The following is a 24,468-nucleotide window of genomic DNA, read 5'->3' on the forward strand; positions in this document are numbered from 1 at the left end:
TGTGTCTGTGCAGCACCCAGCACAATGGGGCCTTTAGTTGCTACTGTAACATTGCTGGTCTTTAATCTTCCCCTCAGAGGCTCGTACTGCTGTTTCCAGAGTTCTCATTTTATCTTGTCCTACTAATCCTGGAAACTATGGAATGTTATTATTATGATTTAGGTCAACTCTTGTGACATTATCACATGTCCCATGATATTTGGCGTTTTCTTAAAGCCCCAGCTCCTGGAGTCATGTGATTAAGTGAGAATCTCAGCCCTCTTTTTTTTTTTAAAGTAAGTTTCCAGCCTTCATGGCCTCAGAGAAAACCTTGAAATGTGACCCCAGTGCAGCCCAAAGGTTCCAAAACTAAAAGACAAAGAAAAAGAAACTCAAATTTATCATTATTTTTTTAAATCTCATTTTTGGTTTTTGCAGTCTGACTCATGAATTTGGAATGGATTGCAGTTGGCAACTTTTATAGTACACTTTGGAACTGAGCATGGTATGAAAGCCTGGATAGATAGATAGATGGATCTCCATAGTAATCATACAGCACCCTAGGGGCATCCAGGGGAAACAGCAGATCAATTGTTTGTCATTCTAGCCAACGCACATGTGGTGGCTACAGGCAGGCAGCAAGGATAGGCAGTTGGGGTACAGGCAGGGACACCATTTCAGATTTCAATGGGGAGGGGGCAACTTTCAGCTGAGGTCCAGGTGCAACGCCCCCTATACTTGGGAGTCTTGGGGGGCATAAAGCCCCCTGATGGGCATGGCATGATAGAAGGGCAGCCAGGCCCAATTTGATTGGTGTTGCAACCCCCTGTGCCAGGTTGTAATGCCACTCAAATTTGGGGTGGCTGGATAGGTAACCTGGGCCCCCTAATTAGCAAAGTTCTGTTTGCATCCATGGCTCATATATTAGTGGGGCTAGGCCTGCTTTCCAGAATACTGGTGGGGTCTGGGGACCCTTGGATCCATATGACCTTGTGCGTTGGGCTCCCTGCCCAACCTAAATTGCCACCGTGGTATCGGGGGTGGACTAACAATTAGCATTAGAAAGTGGGAGCCAGAACATCTGAGTTTTATTCCCAACTCTGCCCCTGAGTCTTTTGGGCGAGTCCTCACCCCCCACTCCGTGCCTCAGTTTCCTCAGCTGTAAAATGGGGACAATGGTACCTGCCGTGCTGAGATGAAGGGCATGCATTCAGGAGGGCTCCCCTGGGCCAGCCCAAAACCGCAGAGGGGAAACGCTGCTTTAAAGTCAGCCCGCCTCCCTCCCCAAATCGGGGCAGGCTGTGGGCGCTCTGCCCCCGGGCGCATGGCCGAGGGACCCCCAGCCAGCTCCCTATGGGGAGGTCGCCCATCGCTTTCCATCCCTGCCCCTCCTTCTCCCCGGCCCCCGAGGGAGGTAGTCCTGGACGGCGGTCGGCCGCCTCTCGCCCCCCAGCCTCGCCCCGGCGCGGCGGCCAGGCGGGGCTCGCGTTAGGGATGCTCCGGATCCTCTGTGCGCAGCCTCTTCCCGCGGCTCGGCTTGTTGTTTTGGCGAGGGCTGGGCGCCGGGGCGCCCCCGGGTTTGCGCTCGCTCCTCTTGCTGCTGCCGCCAGTCCCCTCCTCCCCCAGTCCGGCCCCGGAGCGGCGGCGGCCGCGGAGAGCGGAGCCGGAGCCGGAGCCGGAGCCAGGTGGGTGAACAGGGATCCCCGAGAGGGGGCGAGGAGGGAGAGGGAGCGAGCCGCCGCGGGGTGCCAGGAGAGCGAGCAGCCATGGCAGCGAGCTGGGTTTGCAGCAGGGAGTTGGGGAGGGGGCGACGGGAGCTGGGCTGGCAGATGGGCCCAGGCTGCAGGGAAACGTCCCATCGGGACCTCGTGGGGGCTGCTTGGGGGGCAGGTTTAAGGGACCTTCCTGACTCCCCTAATAGCTGTGCCCAGAGCCATGCCGAAAAGGAGGAGAAAATGGAACCACCTGCCCCCTCCCGGGTAAAGATCTCAGCCCTGGGACCGTGTGCTGCCGGGCCGGCGAGATGCTGCCATGCGCTGCCCCTGTAGCCCCCCTGCCCCTTCTGTTGCTGGGGGGGGGAGGGGGCAATGAGTCTTGGGGACCTGCCGCTTTGATCCTTGGGGGTGGGGTATTTGTCTGGGGATCCCTTCGGTGTCAAAACGTCCCAGGGCCCCGAATTGGCTGCTGCGTCCCCTCACATCCCTGCGAGTGGAAAGTGCCCAGCGTGCCCCAAATCACTGTTGCTGGCATGCCCAGGGTGTGCGTGCGTACGCGTGCTGCAGCCTTTGCCGGTGACCTCGTTTGTGGGGGGGAGGCGAGCAGGGAAGGCAGCCCAGACAAAGCCGGGGAGATGTCGGAGCAGGGGCGAGTGGCTGAATCGCGGCTGCAGTGAAGACGGTCAGTTGGAGCTGGGCTGGGGCAGGCGGAGGCAGGTTTGACCCCAGGAGATGTGCCAGGCGCTTGCTGTCTGAGGGGCTGTGGTGTTTGTTTAAATGGCGGGGGGAGGGAGACCCCATTAACCACACTCCGGCAGAATCCGTGCCGTGGCTTGGCACACTAGCCCCAGGGACTGCAGTGTCTGCCAGCAGGCGAGGAAGGGGTGAGGGCCTGCAGTGCTCTTTACGCCTATAAGGGCATCCCTCTCCTTTATCACACCAATCCCTGCACCCCCACCTCCACCTTAAAGGGACATAAGGCATCAGGAGCGATCCTGCATGGAGGGACGGCCCCGATGGGTCTCTGGACGATGGGATTTCTCCACTGATGAGTGAAATGGACATAGATGGGGCTCTGGTCGTCACCAAGCCAGCAGAGAGGGATCACTGAGCTCTCATAGGGGGCCAGCCTGGCATATATGCTAGATGGATGGATGAGGAAGGAGACAGCCCAGGGAGAATGAGCCTGGGGTCAGTCCCTGGGCTGGGAGGTGGAAATACAGAGGGGGGCGGGGGATGGGAGTCTGCTCTCCCAGACAGAAAGCCCCTTCACTGATTGATGCTTTCCCCTTTCAGGCTGCATCCCCCACCTGTCCTCCGGCAGCAGACGGGCCAGTTTCTCCCCGTGCTACAGAGATGAGACTTGGCCAGGTGCTGTGGAGCCATCCATGACAGAGACTGAGCAGCAGGAAGCAAGAAGGAGAGGAGGGGGTTTCCCCTTCTGCAGCAGCAGCTTGTGAGCCCCAGGACGCAGCCCCACCCTACCCCCTCCTCCCTTCATCCCCAGTAAAGACACCAGAGCCATCCCCCCCAGGCACAGAATGTGTGATTCTGGCTGGGGGAGATGCCCTCCCCAGGGACAGGTTTCAGAGGAGTCACCTGCAGTGAGCCCCAGCTGTGACCCATGGGGAGGGAGCTGTGATCCCATCCGACCAGCGGGGCAGGGTGTCTGAGGCCTTTTGGGACTGAGTGAGGAAGTCTGTTGGAATTGGGGGTGGGGAAGGGTGTGGGGGAAGCAGCTGGAGACTGATCACCCTGGCATGAGTTGTGTGGCCCTGCACAGCCTCCCCGAGGGGCTGGAGACAGGAGACTCCCGAGACCAGACGCTGAGGCTTGGGCTGGCTGTTCTGGGCTCTGCAGAGGCCTCATTACTCATGCTGCTGAGGTCAAGAGCCTTCAGCAGGGCGGCTGGGCTATGGAGGCACAAGCCTGAGAGCATCAGGGGCCAAGTGTAACCAGAGTCGAGCAGGAAAGAGGGGAGCGCAGGACAAAATCAAGAGTGGGACCCTGCATTTTCCCAGGGGTCTCCTATTTGGATGTGAACAGAGGGGCAGCAAGGGCTGGATCATTTTCCTTCTGCTCCCACCAGCTGCGCCAGGTCTTTGGAGCACCAGGGATCGGGTGTGGCCAAGATGCTCGCTCCAGCCTGGCTCCATGTGCAGTTAAGAGAATAGACAGACTTTGTGCAGCTGGGATCATTCCTCCGGGGACCAGCACGTTGCAGGGATACTGCTCGTTCCCCATCCCTGCTGCTTTCCGAAGGACTCTGAAACCAGAGGTCAAGCCAGTCAGGCCCGGAGAACCACCCCGAGAGGGCAAGGGCCCTGGGAGGATGCCCTCCTGCTGACTTCCCCGTCTGTCTGCCCTGCTCAGGCTGCTGCCTGCTGACCTGGCGCCATGTTGCGGCCGAGCTCGGGGGTGCTGATCTCGGTGAATGGGCTGGGCTTCCCGCCGCAGAATCTGGCCCGCGTGGTGGTGTGGGAGTGGCTGAACGAGCATGGGCGCTGGCGGCCCTACACAGCGGCCGTCTGCCACCACATTGAGAACGTGTTGAAGGAGGATGCCCGGGGCAGCGTGGTGCTGGGGCAGGTGGATCCCCAGCTGGCTCCGTATATTATCGACCTGCAGTCCATGCACCAGTTCCGCCAGGACACAGGTAGGGAGGGCGCTGCGGGTCTGCGGGGTGTGGCTAGGGTGAGGGGTGGCCATGGGTGTGCTAAGATCTTGGGGTGACGTAGGGAGCTGCCAGTGGGGTTGGGCTTCAGGGCTCATCGAGATCCTCAATCTCTGCTTGGGTTGGGTGTAGGATGTGCACTGCCTCTTTGCCTGGTAAAGATGGGCATGGGCTGATCTGATCCCTCATGGCACTGCCGCCATCCAGCCCGGAGAGCGGAGTGCCTCAGCTGTGGCTCTGGAGACAGCCGAGCGGCCCAAAAGGAATGTACACACTTGTGCAAATCGAGAGAGAAGTGGGTTAACCACAACCAGTGTTTATCGAGGCCAGGTGGTGGAGAGCACCTCCTTTACTGGACCCAGGCCAGTCGGGAGAGAAACGAGCTTCCGAGCTCCACGGAGCTCTTCCTCAGGGCTGGGAAAGGAACTTGGAGCGTCACAGCCAAATGCGGGGGGCGGGGAGGGGGGGAGATTGGTTAGATATTACCCACCGCGTCTCTCTAGTATCTTGGGACCAAAACAACTACAGCAACATTGCCGACAATATCTGTGTGTCCGTCCGTCCGGCTGGTGTACATTGCATCCAGCCAGCCACCCAATTGGTGTACGTATCTGTCTGCCTGTCTCTGTCTGCCATGCCTGCCTGCCTGTCTGTCTGTCTGGGTTCTGCTTCTCACCATCATCACTGAGCATTTAACAATTCTCATTGCCACCCTAGGAAAGTCTCATGTGAGCTCATTTCCTCTTTTCTCCCCACGAGGCTGCTGGGAGGTGTCCCCCCTTCTCGATCCCCAATCATCCGCCCCTCCTCTCCCCTCCCCTACATTCTGGGAACGCAAACACTGCGTCCCATGAGACACCCTGGCTGTCATGTGGGGACTGAGGTTTGGGGGGAGGTGTCACTCCAGCACTCCCATCACTTGGGCATGGGGGAGGTTGGCCCCAGTGACCATGGGGAGTGGTGGGAGGTGGCTGCTCTGAGCTCTGGTGTTTCCTGCTGGCCTAACTGTGGCATGGTGCTTGCAGTGTTTTCAGAGAGAGGGAGTGCTGTGGGGGGGGGAGGCCAGCCTGCAGGGGGGTGAGAAAGGGCATTAGAAGGAAGGGTGTACAGAGGGGCTCAGATATCTGGAAGGGAGAGAGCAAAATGCAGATCCTGCTGTGGGCCAAAACCCCAAAAGAGGGAGATCCCCAGGATCGGCTCAGGGAGCTTAAAATGAGATGGAATCAGTTCCTTCCACATGGATGACATTGCCCCGAACCAGAGACTGGTGAGATGGCTGGGACAGGGGAGCAAAAACCCGGGGCGCTGTTTCTGGGTCTGACACCAGCCTGCTGTGTGGCCTGGGGCAAGTCCCTTCCTTGCTGTGTGCCTCAGTTTTCCCCAGCCCTATAGAATGGGGATGATGACACCCACCCACTGGAAAGGGCATTGGAGATGGGACATGCTATGTACTGTGCTTCTGCTGCTGGCTCGTCATGGGGATAACCAGGAGGGAAATGTGGGTCTGTAATGAGGAATTGTCCTGAGAGTGGGAAGCCATGGAGAGGTGGCGGAGTGGGGTGGGGATGGGACCACTGCACAGCTGGGGTATCTGCTGCCTGCAGGTAGCCTGTGTGGACTCCCTTCCTAGGACACTTGGGCTCTCTTTTAGGGTAGGCTGGGGTTGGGGGGAAAAGGACTGTCTGCAGGACAGCTTGTGGTGGTGTTTGGCATGGGGAGCAATACCTGGCGTGGACAGGAAGGAGGGGTGAAATACAGAGATGTGCGCATCACCTGGATTCCTGTCTCCAGACTCCCACAAAAGGTTCCTTAGCCAATGACACCTGCAGGCCCCTGGCTCCAGGGTACCCTGTTTCAGCGGGGGCAGGGAGGGTCCCCTGCTCGCTGTACTCTCTGTGCCATGGCTGAGGTTACAGAGGGTTGAGACACGAGCTCTGTGCACTGGGCTTGTGCTCTTTGTGGTTTCTGTGTGACGTGTGGTTTGCTGTTCCATTGCAGCTCGGTGCAGAGCTCTGACTGGGAGGGGACTGGGCGTTAGAGATGTCTCTAGCAGGTGGCTGTATTGATGTGATCACTCCTCACAGCCCCCTCTCCTCCAGCCCGCCTACCCTCCTCTCACTGCTGCTCCCTTGCTGCATGGGCAGCATGCTATTGCCAGCCCATGATGGGGCATCCTCCCCACGCTGGCCCTGAAAGGGCTGAATTAGGCCGTGTGGGCCCAATCAGCCAATTAGGCCGCAAAAAGGGCAGAATTAAGCTGGAGGAAGCTTATTAGAAGACAGCTCCCCTTTGAGGGAACAGGCATGGCTTCTCCAAAGCCTGGAGGCTAGGAACAGTGCAGCAGGGAGGAAGGCTGCAGTCCCCCTCCCTGAGGTAGGGAGAAGCAGCCCAGTAGGAGGGAGCCTACTGTGTGAGAGCAGTACAGTGGTGGAGATGCACACCTCAGCTGGTCATGACGGCCCTGGACTGGCACCCAGCATAGAGGGCAGGCCTGGGTTCCCATACCAGTCACTGCAGAGCGGTACTGCTTGGGGGCAGTGAACAGGAAGACTGCCTGAGTCACTGTTGGAGTGACAGGGTCAGGGCAGCGGGCGTGAGGGCTGCCTGATGCTGTGTGGACAGAAGAGACTTTGAAAGACACCCCTGAAGGGGAGCCCATGCAGTGACCAGCCTGGAAGGCTGAGTCCCCAAGAGCTCCTGGTGCGAGAGAGGGGCTGGAGACAAAGGAGAGATGAGGAGATAGAGTGCAACTACAGGAAGGGGCATTGACCATACAGAGCTAATTCCCAGAATGGCCAGGAGGAGGCACTGCCTGCGGTGAGTAGAGCCCCGCGTCACACAGTCCTACGTGTTCTGGTCAGTGTGGAGGGTGCAGTCTGCCTAGGTGCCCAGTCTGCTGGCCAGCACAGCGGATGCCTTCCACCTGCACCTACCTATCACTGTAGATGTTTTCCACTAGGATGGCCCTGGCACGCAGTGGGTACCTTGGGCACAGATGGATCCAGAATGGCTGGTGACCTTGTTGTTGGCGGGTGCTGCCAGGCTGCATGCATTGTACCTGGCTTTAGCTGGAACATTAGGGAGTAGAGTGGGTGGGTTCGAAGCTTGGGGCATCTGTAACTTTCAGCAGCAAAGCAGGTGCATTTCAGCTGGATGTACCCAGAACATGGTGGCATGGCAGGTGGCGTTCACCTGATTTACATCACATGGCTCTTAGGGGGCATGTTAGATTGTCCTGTGTCTGTGCCCTGACTTTCAACAACCTCTCCTGCATATCTTCTAACATTGGAAACATTGTAGGGAGCCCACACAACGCTTTCCACAATTAGCCTCCCACTGCTTGTGCAGGGCAGACTTGTGGGGTGCCATTAGTCTATAGATTTGTGCGTACCAGCTTTTGTACAGCACCTAGCATATGGGGTCCTGGTCCATGGCTGGGGCTCCCAGGCACTGCTGCAATAAGTCAACGTACAAAGCTGTTGTTGTTATTTACATATTGTGGCAAATGGACAATGCTATTGTGGTGGGTCCCGCGTTTTTCCTTTTTTTTCTTGGGCTCCGCTAGTGCCCTGGTTGGGGAGAGAAAGGGAGTAGGGAAGGGACCCAGGTCTGCCCCCTACTCTGGTCCCAGCCCCTTCAGCTTCACAGGCTTCTTACCCTCTTTGCCCTTGGGCTGGGTTTCTCTCAATCCTCTGGGCTGGGGGAGTCCCACTGCCCTGCTTGGGCAGAGTCTACCTTCCCCTGGTCAACACCAGGACACCTCCAAACTACAGTCAGCTCTCCCTCCCCTCCTCTGTCTGACCGGGGAAGGGGGTGTTAATTGGCTCCAGGTGCTCTAATTAACCTGCAGTAACCTCTCCTTAGTCCACAGGGAATAAGGCTCTGATGATCCTGGGTTTATATACCTCCCATCTATTACTCTTCTGCTGCCCTCAGGCCTTCTACATCACAATATTCCCCACCCCCTCACCTGCCCCGCTCAACACCATGGGGTTGGGCCATTTGGGACGAGAAGCAGTGCTGTCCAGACAGACCGGTAGCATTGCTGTGTTGGCTTCCAGCTCTGTGCTGTTCCTGAAGTGGGAGGGACCATCTAGTCACTCTCGCATTCTCCTTGTTTCTGTGCATCCGCTGGAGTGGGGTGTGGTCTGTCATGAGGGTGACCCGCCACCCTGGTAGGTAGTATCAGAGAGTCTCCATGGCCCATTTAACTGCCAGACATTCCTGCTCCCTGGGAAGGAGTTTCCAGCTGAAGTACAGGATCGGTAGCTGCTCCTCCCCAACCATCTGCGAGAGGATGGACCCTAGCCCTATCTCCGAGGCATCTGTCTGCAGGATGAATTCCTTCTCAAAGTCTGGGGCTATGAGCACTGGATGACTGCAGAGGGCCGTCCTTAAGTCTGTGAATGCTGCATCGGTCCACTTTACTATCTCTGGACCCCAAGCTTTTATCAGGTCCGTCAGCGGCCAGGCCCTCATGGCGAAGTGAGGGATGAACCTACAATAGTACCCCACTATCCCTAAAAATGCTCTGACTTGCTTTTTGCTGACTGGTCGGGGCCAACCCTGTATTGCCTCTACTTTGTTCCACTGGGGTTTCACCAAGCCCCTTCCTACTACATACCCAAGGTATCTGGCCTCAGCTAGCCCTACTTGGGAGGGTTGGCCATGAGGCCAGCCTGTCTAAGGGTGTCTGGTACCTCTTCTACTTTTCCTAGGTGCATCTCCCAGTCAGGGCTATAGATGACTACATCGTCTAAATAAGTGGCGGCATCCTTGGCGTGGGGTTGTAGTAATTTGTCCATAAGTTGTTGGAACATTGCGGGGGCCCCATGGAGTCCGAAAGGGAGAACGGTGTATTGACACAGGCCATCGGGTGAAGAGAAGGCAGTCTTCTCCTTGGCATCCTCAGCCAGGGGGATTTGCCAATAGCCTTTGCTCAAATCCAAGGTGGTCAAGTATCAGGCCTTGCCTAACTGATCAGCTAGCTCATCAATGCGTGGTATTGGGTAGGCATCGAATTGACATATTTTGTTCAACTTTCGGAAGTCATTACGAAACCTCAGGGTGCCATCAGGCTTGGGGACTAGGACGATAGGGCTGAACCAGTGCCTGTGGGATACTTCAATAACCCTGGGTTCCAGCATCCTCCTCACCTCCGTCCTAATTTCTTCCCTTTTGGCCTCCGGTATTCAGCATGGTTTTATTGTTACCCTTGCTCCGGGACAGGTGACGATATAGTGCTGGACCATTGTTGTACAGCCTGGCTGCACGGAGAACAAATCTTGATTCCGCTGGATCATAAATGACCTCTGTTCATTGTGTTGAGGTTAATTCAGGGGATATCCTCACCTGTCCTTGTGGGCCATCTGCCTGGGGTGGAGCTTCCTGGGTGACCAGGCACATCTCGTGGTTGCGCCAGGGCTTCAGTAAGTGAATGTGGTAGATCTGCTCTGGCCTTCAGTGGTACGGTTGCTTTACCTTGTAGTCCACTTCCGCAATGGCTTCCACTATCTCATATGGCCCATGCCAGCTGGCTAGGAGCTTGCTTTCTGTTGTCAGTACCAGCATCAGCACCTGTTCTCCTGGCTGAAATCTCCGTGTTTTTGCCTGGCGGTTGTAGTAGGTCTGCTGGACCTCTTGTGCTTTCTCCAAATGCCCTCGTACTATGGGGGCCACCTGGGCTATTCGCTCTCTCATCTGAGCCACGTGCTCAATGACGTTCTTCCCAGTCCTCCTTGACGATATCTAATATGCCACACGGGTGGTGTCCGTAGAGTAGCTCGAAGGGCGAGAATCAGAGAATCCTAGAATATCAGGGTTGGAAGGGACCTCAGGAGGTCATCTAGTCCAACCTCCTGCTCAAAGCAGGACCAATCCCCAATTAAATCATCCCAGCCAGGGCTTTGTCAAGCCTGACCTTAAAAACTTCTAAGGAAGAAGATTCTACCACCTCCCTAGGTAATGCATTCCAGTGTTTCACCACCCTCCTAGTGAAGAAGTTTTTCCTAATATCCAACCTAAACCTCCCCCACTGCAACTTGAGACCATTACTCCTTGTCCTGTCCTCTTCTACCACTGAGAATAGTCTAGAACCATCCTCTCTGGAACCACCTCTCAGGTAGTTGAAAGCAGCTATCAAATCCCCCCTCATTCTTCTCTTCTGCAGGCTAAACAATCCCAGTTCCCTCAGCCTCTCCTCATAAGTCATGTGTTCCAGACCCCTAATCATTTTTGTTGCCCTTCGCTGGACTCTCTCCAATTTATCCACATCCTTCTTGTAGTGTGGGGCCCAAAACTGGACACAGTACTCCAGATGAGGCCTCACCAATGTCGAATAGAGGGGAACGATCACGTCCCTCGATCTGCTCGCTATGCCCCTACTTATACATCCCAAAATGCCATTGGCCGTCTTGGCAACAAGGGCACACTGCTGACTCATATCCAGCTTCTCGTCCACTGTCACCCTTGGGTCCTTTTCCGCAGAACTGCTGCCTAGCCATTCGGTCCCTAGTCTGTAGCTGTGCATTGGGTTCTTCCGTCCTAAGTGCAGGACCCTGCACTTATCCTTATTGAACCTCATCAGATTTCTTTTGGCCCAATCCTCCAATTTGTCTAGGTCCCTCTGTATCCTATCCCTGCCCTCCAGTGTATCAACCACTCCTCCCAGTTTAGTATCATCCGCAAATTTGCTGAGAGTGCAATCCACACCATCCTCCAGATCATTTATGAAGATATTGAACAAAACCGGCCCCAGGACCGACCCCTGGGGCACTCCACTTGACACCGGCTGCCAACTAGACATGGAGCCATGAATCCTGTTGATGCCTGGGGGACCTTCTGCATTGCCAACATCGGGTACGGTAGAAGGGTATCCCAGTCTTTTCCACCTTGGACCACCACCTTCCAGATCATGCTTTTGAGGGTACAATTAAATCGCTCAACCAGGCCATCCGTTTGAGGATGGTAGACTGAGGTCTGCAAGGCTTGGATGTGGAGTAGGGTACATAAGTCCCTCATTAATTTCAGCATAAAGGGAGTTCCTTTGTCGGTCAAGATTTCTTTAGGGATGCCCACTCTAGCAAAAACTTGGAGCAGTTCTTTTGCCATTGCCTTGGACTTGGGGCTTCTGAGGGGAATGGCTTCCAGGTACTGTGTGGCATGTAAGGATGAGAAGTTTTGCTTTGGTGGACCCGGGCCGATCTTTCTAGCGGGTCCACTAGGTCCATGACTATCCTTTCAAAAGGGACATCAGTAACGGGCAAGGGCTCCAACGGGGCCCGTAAATGAGGTCAGGGGCTGTGTAACTGTCATTCTGGGCAGGAGGCGCAATAATGCTGGACTTCCGCCCATACTCCCAGCCAGTGAAACCTCCTGAGGATTCTATCCAGGGTCTTATCTACTCCTAGATGTCCCTCGAAGAAATGGCTGTGAGCTAGCTCTAACACAGCTCTTTTGTGCTTCCATGGTACTAAGAGCTGCTCTACTTCCTCCCCCTGTATTTGCGCTAGTCGGTACAATAGGTCACGTTTGACCACATAGTATGGCCCTGGACCTTTGGTATTCCCCTGTATGGGCACGCCATTTACCTCCACTACCTCCTCCCTCATGTTTGCATTTCACGGGTCATAGGCTTGGTCCTGCCCAAAATTCTTGCATGCGGGGCCAATCTGGCCTAATTTTGTGGGGTCAGTTTCAACTCCACCCCCGAGTTGCTCCTACTGGTGCTGGGGACTGCCTCCAGGTCCTCACTGGTCTGAGCTGTCTCCTGGCCTCCCGGACAGCTACTGTCAAGGCTGATGCTCCACTCTGGCACTTCGAGTGCAGAAGGTGGAAGCCCGCAAGTATTCTAAAAATTAATACTGGCTACTCCAGGCTGATATTAAACTCCCAAGGTTACAGCTTCTCTCTGACCTTGGATGGGTAGATGCTGCCACAACCCAAGTACAAAAACCCTTTGAGAACCCAGGAAGGCGCATTTGGGGATTCCTTCCTGTGGGGCACCCTCAAGCCCTTTCACTCCCTGTCTGGGGAAGAGCTGAGAAAGAAAACAAAGGAAATCCGCTGTTGCCACCAGCTAATTAAACAGCATGTGCACAAACCTCTTAGGACACAAACACGCAATTCTGTTCTTAAAAAAGGTAAATTTTATTAAAAACAAAAAAATACATCTGGAATTTAGGCTTTTTGCTTGGTTTAAAAAAAAACAACAATTACAAGGATTAAGCATCAAGAATAGCTTCCTTGAGGTCCAGCTTAAAGATTACAAGCAAAACAAAAGCACCTGGGGTTAGCACAGAGGAATCCACAAGCCATAACTAAATAAAAGAGAAACTTCATCGAGTCTCCCTAGACATTCCTGACCTACTCATATCTCTGCGGTTTCAAATGAGGATTTTCTAGGTATGATCTGATTAATTTCATACCTAGCCCAAGCTTTTACAACATAGCTCCAGACCTGTCCCTGCTATCTGGGATAACAATACAGACAGATAAAGGGGAAGTTTTTTTCCCCCAAGTTTAAAAAGTTCTAGCCTTCCCATTGGCTCTTTTGGTCAGGTGCCCACTCCCTCCCTTTTACCTATGGATTTTTTAACCCTTTACAGGTAAAGCAAGTAGAGAACAGCTACTAAAAGGGATTTTATAGCTAGCTGGCTGGCTGGTTGTCCATTAAAGGGAGCTACTCCTCTCCCCTTCATTTATCACACCTACCAACCAAGGTGGCTTTCTGGTTCCCTTTCAAAATCCTGTTTCCTAACCTTTTATCTGCCCTCCTTTCCCACCTAGACTCCCAGGGCTTCCTGGGGTATGAAAATAATTCTGGGACAAGTCTGGCAAAAATTGGGACGGGGCTATTCGTGGGTGCCTTGATCTCAGTCCGGGGGTTGCTACCCTCCCCTAGCTCAATTTATGGGAGTAGTTTCTCAAACCCTGTGAAGTCCCTACTGATTAGGACTGGGTAGGGGAGTCTGGGGATCACCCCTGTGATCACCCTGGTAGTATTCCCCTGGATCTCAATTCGCACTAGGATCGTGGGGTAGAAACTTACGGTGCCATGGACGCATAGGTCAGTTGGCCTTGCCTTACTAACTTCCCTGAGTCCAGTGTGAGATCATTCCCCGAATCCACCAAAGCTGTGGTCTCAATGCCATTCATTTTTACCGACCCGGTGTACCCATGTGGGGTCATTGTAACCCCCACCAAGCTGATTAGGCCACATCGCGTCCTGTGATCCCCCAGATTGCACTGCATGGGCTCCTCCCTGTTGGGGCACTGGGTTGCGATGTGCCCCAATTCCCCACACTCGTAACACCAATACCATACCCCAATTGTTGCCGTGTGCCTTGGGCTATTCGGCCCACCCCACCCCACTCCCCCAAAGTCCCCAGGTCCCTTCAGGGCCACAGGCTGTCCCTGGGTGCCCTTCCTTCCTGTTACAGCTCTCCTGGAGTTCTCAATAATCTAGGGCCTCAGGGCGTAGCCAGGTGGATTAGGTCAGGTGGATTAGGTCAAACTGTTGCAACCCGTGGTGCCTTGTCCTAACTATACCGCCATTCATGGAACGTCTGGGCTTGCAACGCCGTTGTTAGAATCATAGAATATCAGGGTTGGAAGGGACCTCAGGAGGTCATCTAGTCCAACCTCCTGCTCAAAGCAGGACCAATCCCCAACTAAATCATCCCAGCCAGGGCTTTGTCAAGCCTGACCTTAAAAACCTCCAAGGAAGGAGATTCCACCACCTCCCTAGGTAACGCATTCCAGTGTTTTACCACCCTCCTAGTGAAAAAGTTTTTCCTAATATCCAACCTAAACCTCCCCCACTGCAACTTGAGACTATTACTCCTTGTTCTATCATCCACTACCACTGAGAACAGTCTAGATCCATCCTCTTTGGAACCCCCTTTCAGGTAGTTAAAAGCAGCTATCAAATCCCCCCTCATTCTTCTCTTCCGCAGACTAAACAATCCCAGTTCCCTCAGCCTCACCTCATCAGTCATGTGCTCCAGCCCCCTAATCATTTTTGTTGCCCTCCGCTGGACACTTTCCAATTTTTCTACATCCTTCTTGTAGTGTGGGGCCCAAAACTGGACACAATACTCCAGATGAGGCCTCACCAATATTGAATAGAGGGGAATGATCACGTCCCTTGATCTGTGGGCAATGCCCCTACTTATACAGCCCAAATTTGCGAGCAGGCTGGCTAACCTAGTGAGGAGGGCTTTAAACTAGGTTCACCGGGGGAAGGAGACCAAAGCCCTGAGGTAAGTGGGCAAGCAGGATACCGGGAGGAAGCACAGGCAGGAATGTCTGTGAGGGGAGGGCTCCTACCTCAACCTGCTGATCACCCCTCATTCTCAGTATATCTCAAGTGCCTATATACAAATGCACAAAGCCTTGGAAACAAGCAGGGAGAACTGGAGGTCCTGGTGCAGGCAAGGAATTATGACGTGATTGGAATAACAGAGACTTGGTGGGATAACTCACATAACTGGAGTACTGTCATGGATGGTTATAAACTGTTCAGGAAGGACAGGCAGGGCAGAAAAGGTGGGGGAGTAGCACTATATGTAAGGGAGCAGTATGACTGCTCAGAGCTCCGGTACGAAACTGCAGAAAAACCTGAGTGTCTCTGGATTAAGTTTAGAAGTGTGAGCAACAGGAGTGATGTAGTGGTGGCAGTCTGCTATAGACCACCGGACCAGGGGGATGAGGCTTTCTTCCGGCAACTCGCAGAAGCTACTAGATCGCACGCCCTGGTTCTCATGGGCGACTTTAATCATCCTGATATCTGCTGGGAGAGCACTACAGCGGTGCACAGACAATCCAGGAAGTTTTTGGAAAGCGTAGGGGACAATTTCCTGGTGCAAGTGCTAGAGGAGCCAACTAGGGGGGGAGCTTTTCTTTACCTGCTGCTCACAAACCGGGAAGAATTAGTAGGGGAAGCAAAAGTGGATGGGAACCTGGGAGGCAGTGACCATGAGTTGGTTGAGTTCAGGATCCTGACACAGGGAAGAAAGGTAAGCAGCAGAATACGGACCCTGGACTTCAGGAAAGCAGACTTCGACTCCCTCAGGGAACTGATGGGTAGGATCCCCTGGGGGAATAACATGAGGGGGAAAGGAGTCCAGGGGAGCTGGCTGTATTTCAAAGAATCCCTATTGAGGTTACAGGGACAAACCATCCCGATGTGTCGAAAGAATAGTAAATATGGCAGGTGACCAGCTTGGCTTAACGGTGAAATCCTAGCGGATCTTAAACATAAAAAAGAAGCTTACAAGAAGTGGAAGATTGGACAAATGACCAGGGAAGAGTATAAAAATGCTGCTCAGGCATGTAGGAATGAAATCAGGAGGGCCAAATCGCACCTGGAGCTGCAGCTAGCAAGAGATGTTAAGAGTAACAAGAAGGGTTTCTTCAGGTATGTTGGCAACAAGAAGAAAGCCAAGGAAAGTGTGTGCCCCTTACTAAATGAGGGAGGCAACCTAGTGACAGAGAATGTGGAAAAAGCTAATGTACTCAATGCTTTCTTTGCCTCTGTCTTCATGAACAAGGTCAGCTCCCAGACTACTGCACTGGGCAGCACAGCATGGGGAGGAGGTGACCAGCCCTCTGTGGAAAAAGAAGTGGTTAGGGACTATTTAGAAAAGCTGGACGAGCACAAGTCCATGGGGCCGGATGCGTTGCATCCGAGAGTGCTAAAGGGGTTGGCGGCTGTGATTGCAGAGCCATTGGTCATTATCTTTGAAAACTCATGGCGAACGGGGGAAGTCCCGGACGACTGGAAAAAGGCTAATGTAGTGCCCATCTTTAAAAAAGGGAAGGAGGAGGATCCAGGGAACTACAGGCCAGTCAGCCTCACCTCAGTCCCCGGAAAAATCATGGAGCAGGTTCTCAAGGAATCAATCCTGAAGCACTTACATGAGAGGAAAGTGATCAGGAACAGTCAGCATGGATTCTCCAAGGGAAGGTCATGCCTGACTAATCTAATCGCCTTCTATGATGAGATAACTGGCTCTGTGGATGAGGGGAAAGCAGTGGATTTATTGTTTCTTGACTTTAGCAAAGCTTTTGACACTGTCTCCCGCAGTATTCTTGTCAGCAAGTTAAAGAAGTATGGGCTGGATGAATGCACTATGAGGTGGGTAGAAAGTTGGCTAGATTGTCAGGCTCAACGGGTAGTGATCAATGGCTCTATGTCTAGATGACAGCCGGTATCAAGTGGAGTGCCCCAAGGGTCGGTCCTGGGGCCGGTTTTGTTCAATATCTTCATAAATGATCTGGAGGATGGTGTGGATTGCACTCTCAGCAAATTTGCGGATGATACTAAACTGGGAGGAGTGGTAGATACGCTGGAGGGGAGGGATAGCATACAGAGGGACCTAGACAAATTGGAGGATTGGGCCAAAAGAAATCTGATGAGGTTCAACAAGGATAAGTGCAGGGTCCTGCACTTAGGACGGAAGAATCCAATGCACCGCTACAGACTAGGGACTGAATGGCTAGGAAGCAGTTCTGCGGAAAAGGACCTAGGGGTGACAGTGGATGAGAAGCTGGATATGAGTCAGCAGTGTGCCCTTGTTGCCAAGAAGGCCAATGGCATTTTGGGATGGGTAGGGGCACTGCCAGCAGATCGAGGGACGTGATCGTTCTCCTCTATTCGACATTGGTGAGGCCTCATCTGGAGTACTGTGTCCAGTTTTGGGCCCCACACTACAAGAAGGATGTGGAAAAATTGGAGAGAGTCCAGCGAAGGGCAACAAAAATGATTAGGGGTCTAGAACACATGACTTATGAGGAGAGGCTGAGGGAGCTGGGATTGTTTAGTCTGCAGAAGAGAAGAATGAGGGGGGATTTGATAGCTGCTTTCAACTACCTGAAAGGGGGTTCCAAAGACGATAGTTCTAGACTGTTCTCAGTGGTAGCGGATGACAGGACAAGGAGTAATAGTCTCAAGTTGCAGTGGGGGAGGTTTAGGTTGGATATTAGGAAAAACTTTTTCACTTAGAGGGTGGTGAAACACTGGAATGCGTTACCTAGGGAGGTAGTAGAATCTCCTTCCTTATAAGTTTTTAAGGTCAGGCTTGACAAAGCCCAGGCTGGGGTGATTTAATTGGGGATGGTCCTGCTTTGAGCAGGGGGTTGGACTAGATGACCTCCTGAGGTCCCTTCCAACCCTGATATTCTATGATTCTATGAAATGCCATTGGCCTTCTTGGCAACAAGGGCACACTGTTGACTCATATCCAGCTTCTCGTCCACTGTAACCCCTAGGTCCTTTTCTGCACAACTGCTGCTGAGCCATTCGATCCCTAGTCTGTAGCGGTGCATTGGATTCTTCCATCCTAAGTGCAGGGCTCTGCACTTGTCCTTGTTGAACCTCATCAGATTCATTTTGGCCCAATCCTCTAATTCAGTGGTTCCCAAACTTGTTCCGCTGCTTGTGCAGGGAAAGCCCCTGGCGGGCCGGGCTGGTTTGTTTACCTGCCGTGTCCACAGGTTCGGCCGATCGCGGCTCCCAGTGGCTGCCGTTCGCTGTTCTAAGCCAATGGGAGCTGCTGGATGGGGCACAGGCTGAGGGACATACTGGCTGCTGCGTCCAGCAGCTCCCATTGGCTTGGAACAGCGAACGGCAGCCACTGGGAGCCGCGATCGGCCGAACCTGTGGACACGGCAGGTAAACAAACCAGCCCGGCCCGCCAGGGGCTTTCCCTGCACAAGCAGCGGAACAAGTTTGGGAACCACTGATCTAATTTGTCTAGGGCCCTCTGTATCCTATCCCTACCCTCCGGCGTATCTACCTCTCCTCCCAGTTTGGTGTCATCCGCAAAGTTGCCGAGAGTGCAATCCATGGCATCCTCCAGATCATTAATAAAGATATTGAACAAAACCAGCCCCAGGACCGACCCTTGGGGCACTCCACTTGACACCGGCTGCCAAATAGACATGGAGCCATTGATCACTACCCATTGACCCCGACAATCTAGCCAGCTTTCTATCCACCATATAGTCTGTTCATCCAGCCCATACTTCTTTAACTTGCTGGCAAGAATACTGTGGGAGACTGTATCAAAAGCATTGCTAAAGTCAAGGAATAACATGTCCACTGCTTTTCCTTCATCCATGGAGCCAGTTATCTCGTCATAGAAGGCAATTAGGTTAGTCAGGCATGACTTGCCCTTGGTGAATCCATGCTAACTGTTCCTGATCACTTTAATCTCCTCGAAGTGCTTCAAAATTGATTCCTTGAGGACCTGCTTCATGATTTTTCCAGGGACTGAGGTGAGGCTGACTGGCCTGTAGTTCCCCAGATCCTCCTTCTTCCCTTTTTTAAAGATGGGCACTACATTAGCCTTTTTCCAGTCGTCCGGGACCTCCCTCGATTGCCATGAGTTTTCAAAGATAATGGCCAATGACTCTGCAATCACATCCGCCAACTCCTTTAGCACTCTCGGATGCAGCGCATCCGGCCCCATGGACTTGTGTTCGTCCAGCTTTTCTAAATAGTCCCGAACCACTTCTTTTTCCACAGAGGGCTGGTCACCTCCTCTCTATGCTGTGCTGCCCAGTGCAGTAGTCTGGGAGCTGACCTTGTTCGTGAAGACAGAGGCAAAGAAAGCATTGAGTACATTAGCTTTTTCCACATCCTCTGTCATTAGGTTGTCTCCCTCGTTCAGTAAGGGGCCCACGCTTTCCTTGACTTTCTTCTTGTTCCTAATATACCTGAAGAAACCCTTCTTGTTACTCTTAACATCTCTTGCTAGCTGCAACTCCAGGTGGCCTTACTGATTTCACTCCTGCATGCCTGAGCAATATTTTTATGCTCTTCCCCGGTCATTTGTCCAGTCTTCCACTTCTTGTAAGCTTCTTTTTTGTGTTTAAGATCGGCAAGGATTTCACTGTTAAGCCAAGCTGGTCGCCTGCCATATTTACTGTTCTTTCTACACATCGGATGGTTTGTTCATGCAACCTCAATAAGGATTCTTTAAAATACAGCCAGCTCTCCTGGACTCCTTTTCCCCTCATGTTATTCTCCCAGGGGATCCTGCCCATCAGTTCCCTGAGGGAGTCAAAGTCTGCTTTCCTGAAGTCCAGGGTCCGTATTCTGCTGCTCTCCTTTCTTCCTTGTATCAGGATCCTGAGCTCGATCATCTCATGGTCACTGCCTCCCTGGTTCTCATCCACTTTTGCTTCCCCTACTAATTCTTCCCGGTTTGTGAGCAGCAGGTCAAGAAGAGCTCTGCCCCTAGTTGGTTCCTCCAGCACTTGCACCAGGAAATTGTCCCTATACTTTCCAAAAACTTCCTGGATGTCTGTGCACCGCTGTATTGCTCTCCCAGCACATATCAGGGTGATTGAAGTCTCCCATGAGAACCAGGGCCTGTGATTTAGTAACTTCCTTTAGTTGCCGGAAGAAAGCCTCGTCCACCACATCCCCCTGGTCCGGTGGTCTATAGCAGACTCCCACCACGACATCACCCTTGTTGCTCACACTTCTAAACTTAATCCAGAGACTCTCAGGTTTTTCTGCAGTTTCATATTTGAGCTCTGAGCAGTCATACTGCTCCCTTACATACAATGCAACTCCCCCACCCTTTCTGCCCTGCCTGTCCTTCCTGAACAGCTTATATCCATCCATAACCATACTCCAGTCATGTGAGTTATCCCACCAAGTCTCTATTATTCCAATCACGTCGTAATTCCTTGACTGTGCCAGGACTTCCAGTTCTCCCTGCTTGTTTCCCAGGATTCGCGCATTTGTGTATAGGCACTGGAGATAACTCGCTGTTTGTCCTGCTTTCTCAGTATGAGGCAGGAGTCCTCCCATCTTGAGCTCTCCTGCTCGTGCTTCCTCCCAATATCCCATGTCCCCACTTACCTCAGGGCTTTGGTCTCCTTCCCCCCGTGAACCTAGTTTAAAGCCTCCTCACTAGGTTAGGATCTGTCTGGGATCTGTCCAGGATCTCTGCTTTCCGCTGGGGATAGTCTGCCACAGCCTCTGCAGCCAGATCGTAGGAGGCCTTCTGGGCCTCCCCACACAGGAATGGGGCGAGGATGCCAGACCACTGATCTTGGGGCCAGGCCTCCCACAGGGCTGCCCTCTTGAAGGCCAGGAGGTATGCCTCCACATCATCCTTCCTCGTCACTTTCTGCAGAGAGTTGCTGGCCCATATGGTCCACGTCCCGTCGTGGCCGTGGCTCAGCTCTGGGAGGACCTTCTCCTGGTTCACCACTTCCTGCAACAGGGCGCGGTCCTGGGCAGCCTGGCTCATCAGCAGGCAATTGGTTTCCTGCTGCAGCTGTCCTGCCTCCTGTTGGGCGGCTGCCTGAACCCAGGTAGCCTCCTGTTGGGCTGCTGTGGCTTGCACCAGCGCCTTGACTATGCCGTCCATCTTGGGGATGAGGTTGGGGGATTGGCGCACCCTGGATTAAGTCCACAACATGGTAAATCCCACTTCTCACACCATGTGTGGCAAATGGCCAATGCTATTGTGGTGGGTCCCACGTTTTTCCTTGGTGCAGTGGGTCAGGGTGCCGTCCCTGCCCCTATTCTTGGGCTCCACTAGTGCCCTGGAGGGGGAGAGAAAGGGAGCAGGGAAGGGGCCCAGGTCCGCCCCCTACTCCAGGCCTAGTTCCTTCAGCTTCATAGGCTTCTTACCCTCTTTCCCCTTGGACAGGGTTTCTCTCCGTCCTCTGGACTGGGGGAATCCCTCTGCCCTGCTTGGGCAGGCTCTCCCTTCCCTTGGTACTCTGATTCTCTGGTCAAGACCAGTACACCTCCAAATTACACTCAGCACTCCTTCCCTCCTCCTGTGTGACCAAAGCAGGGGTTTTTATTGGGGTGGGGGCTTAATTGGCTCCAGGTGCTCTAATTAACCTGTAGTAACCTCTCCTTAGTCCACAGGGACTAAGGCTCTGGTGATGCTGGGTTCATATACCTCCCGTCTATTACTCTCCTGCTGCCCTCTGGCCCTGCTGTATCACAATACATCTATTGCAGAGCCTGTCCAGATACTGGCCTCTGCACAAGGATCAAAACCACAACAAGAACGAATATCCTTAACAGAAATAAAACCTCCATTCATTTACTCTGAGCCTCTATAGGATTATAACCTAACTGATACACAAGAACTCCAGTTTACAGCTAATACCTAGAACTACATGTTACACAACATTTAACTGACCTGGAGAATTCATTGCCGCAGGATGCTGTTGAGGCCAAGAGCTTAGTAGGATTCAGAAAAGGATTGGATATTTCTATGGCTAATGAGGACATCTCCAGTTACATGAGAGGGGGGTAAAACTTTTGTTGTTAGAAAGGATACAAACTCTCATGCTTCAGGGCATGAGCCAACCACAAACAGATGGGGTCAGGAAGAAACTTTCCCTCTGAGAAGGGTTATTCCATAATTGTCCAGTAGGGGGTTCCTTGTACCTTTCCTCTGAAGCAGCTGGTGCTTGTCAGGCTGAGACAGGGTGCTGGCCTACGTGGACCCCTGGACTGATCCAGTATGGCAATTCTTGTGTTATATACCCATATGTTGTAAGACCACTGCAGAGAATTACCTCCCCAGAGCCAATCACCCCCAAATCCATCACCCCTGCTCCTCCCAGACAGCACAGCTCTGTATTAGCCCAATTTGACGCTCATCAATGTGCTTTGGACTGACCCATTTATGAAAAGATCTATCTGACATCTACAGACATGGTGCCTTACACCTTAGACAGATACACGTGTATCAACAGCAAAGATAGATAGATCATAGGTACTGCCTGAATGGTTTGGCTTTATAAAGTATTACTTGCAGGTGCCCGCCCAATGCTTCGAGCTCTCTCACAACACATCAAGCAATCATAGAAGATCAGGGTTGGAAGGGACCTCAGGAGGTCACCTAGTCCAACCCCCTGCTCAAGGCAGGACCAACCCCAACTATGGTAATGATAGAACAATACTCGGTACTGCCAGTAGACATAGATTCAAACAGATGGCGAAAACTGCCTGGCATCAGCAAGGCACAGAGCTGATTGAAGATTTCCTGGCGGATCATTTGACAGAACTGAAATTTTCTGTGGGAACTCCCTAGGCTGTCCAAACCACCCAGCTCCTAAGGATCACAGGCTCCATGAGCTAGCCAGCTCCGTGCATGCCTGGCAGGTGGGCAGGCTGCCTGCCTTCTCAGTTCCCCGGGCTGAGGGTGGCTGGCTCCCTGGCAGGCTGGGTCTCTTCCCAGCAAGCCAGCCATGGCGATGGCTGGGCCACTGGTGACCAGCTTTGCAGCCTGGGATTTTTCAGAAATGTCCCGTTCTGAGAGAAATTGGGCAGTTTTTACTTTCTTCCAATTAGGAACAAGACCAACTGGAAAAGTACCATGGGGATGGAAATTCAATGTGTGAAGGATCCAGAGTGAAGAAGTGTGGTCCTGGGGCTAGCTCTGGATCTGGATTTGGTTTCTGGCTTTGCCGCAGATCCCTTGGGCAAGTCACTTAATCTCTCTGCCCATCAGCTCTCCATCTGGGAAATGAAAGTAGCGATCCTTTCTTTGATTAGCAATGCCGCAGGACAGGCCTGTCTCTTAGGGTGTCTCTGAGCAGTGCTTAGCACAATGGGGCCTCAGGCTTCGTACTATTATAGCAATAATAAATAAATCACAGGACCCACAGTTATTCCCCTCCCTCCCTCCCTTCCCCAGCTGCCTGGACTTTGTGGCCCTCTGGAAAGCTGTATATAAATATGTGATGGCCATGCACAGGGCTCAGCATGGCTTTAGCCCAGGGGTCGGCAACCTATGGCACGCGTGCCATCCCGATTTTTAATGGCATGCTGCTGCCTGCCGGGTCCCAGCCGCCGGCCCCACTCAGCCCGCTGCCAAACCCAGCAGCAGCGTGCCATTAAAAATCCTGCCCGCCCTGGCCCGCTCTTCTCTGTCCCCCCCACCCTCCTTGGGGGCAGTGTGACGAAGCTTGGTCCTGCCGGCTGCTGCTGCAGGGCAGGTAAGCTCCCCCCTCCCCCGCCTCTTCCCCCAGCTTGTTGGGCCCTGCCCCTCCTCCCCTCCCTCCCTGCCACGGATCAGCTGATGGCCCTTGTGAGGGAGGGGGAGAAGCTGAGCCACAGAAGAGGCGGGGTCGGGGCCCTGGGGACGAGGTGGGGGGTGTGGGGGTGTGTGTGTGTGTAATCGGGGCTTATACCCTCTAGCCTCCTGCCGTGAGCCACTCTGGGCAGGGGGCTAGGAGCACCCCCACGACCACAGCCCCCAGCCCTCTGCCCTGACCCCTACACTCCCCCCACACTACCAGCCCTCTGCCCTGACCCCTGCACCCCCCATGACCCCAACCCTGACACCAGCACCACCCACACATACCCAGCCCCCCGACACCCCATGCCCTGACTCCTGCTCCCCTTCACATGCCCCCAGCCTTCTGCCCTGACTCCTGCACCCCCCACACATACCCAGCCCCCCCACACCCCATGCCCTGACTCTTGCACCCCCCACATTCCCACCCCCACCCTGAGCACCAAACGGGAGATCCTGCACCCCTCGCACCCAATGGGAGCTGCTCAGGTAAGCACTCCACACCCAAACCTCCTGCCCCAACCCTGACCCCCTCCCTCATTCTAGCTCCTGGCCAGACCCTGCACCCCAACCTGCTCCTTCACCCCCAGCCCTGTGCACTCCCACCCTCAGCTCAATGCAGAGAAAGGAAGAGAATGGGCTAGAACCAGGGAGAAGGTAGGTGCCCACTCTACGTGGGCAGGGCCGGGATCCCAGACCAGCAGCGGGCTGATCGGGGCCCTGGCTGGCAGGAGCCGGCGGACGGAGCCCCAGACTGGCAGCGGGCTGATTGGCAGCAGGCTGAGCCGCCCGGCCTACTGCAGGTCTGGGGTCCCAGCCCCGCTCAGCCCACTGCCAGTCTGGGGTCCTGGCTGGTGGCCCCACTCAGCCTGCTCCTGGTCTGGGGTTCTGGCTGCTGGCCCCTTGCCAGCTGGGGTTCTGGCTGCTGGCCCCTTGCCAGCTGGGGTCCCGGCTGCCGGCCCTGCTCGGCCCGCTGCCCGTCTGGGGTCCCGGCTGCCGGCCCCGCTCGGCCCGCTGCCCGTCTGGGGTC

General features: G+C 53.9%; 1 protein-coding gene across 3 annotated transcripts in view; it reads left to right on the forward strand.

The window, feature by feature from the left end:
* The first annotated feature begins 1,397 nt into the window (after nt 1–1,397).
* The window catches only part of DTX1 (deltex E3 ubiquitin ligase 1), a 103,843-nt gene continuing 80,772 nt past the window's right edge, over nt 1,398–24,468 (forward strand). Inside the window, exons 1-2 of one of the 3 annotated variants that reach the window (XM_073313152.1) lie at nt 1,398–1,664; nt 2,991–4,350. In XM_073313152.1, the coding sequence (XP_073169253.1) occupies nt 4,092–4,350 (259 nt within the window). In that variant the 5' untranslated portion in view covers nt 1,398–1,664; nt 2,991–4,091. Of the gene's footprint in view, nt 1,665–2,307; nt 2,377–2,990; nt 4,351–24,468 lie in introns of those variants that run through there. The other 2 variants (XM_073313150.1, XM_073313151.1) reach the window with 2 other exon arrangements.

The sequence above is a fragment of the Lepidochelys kempii genome, chromosome 15 (genome assembly GCF_965140265.1).
Source record: "Lepidochelys kempii isolate rLepKem1 chromosome 15, rLepKem1.hap2, whole genome shotgun sequence".
In the NCBI taxonomy this organism is placed as follows: Eukaryota; Metazoa; Chordata; order Testudines; family Cheloniidae; genus Lepidochelys; species Lepidochelys kempii.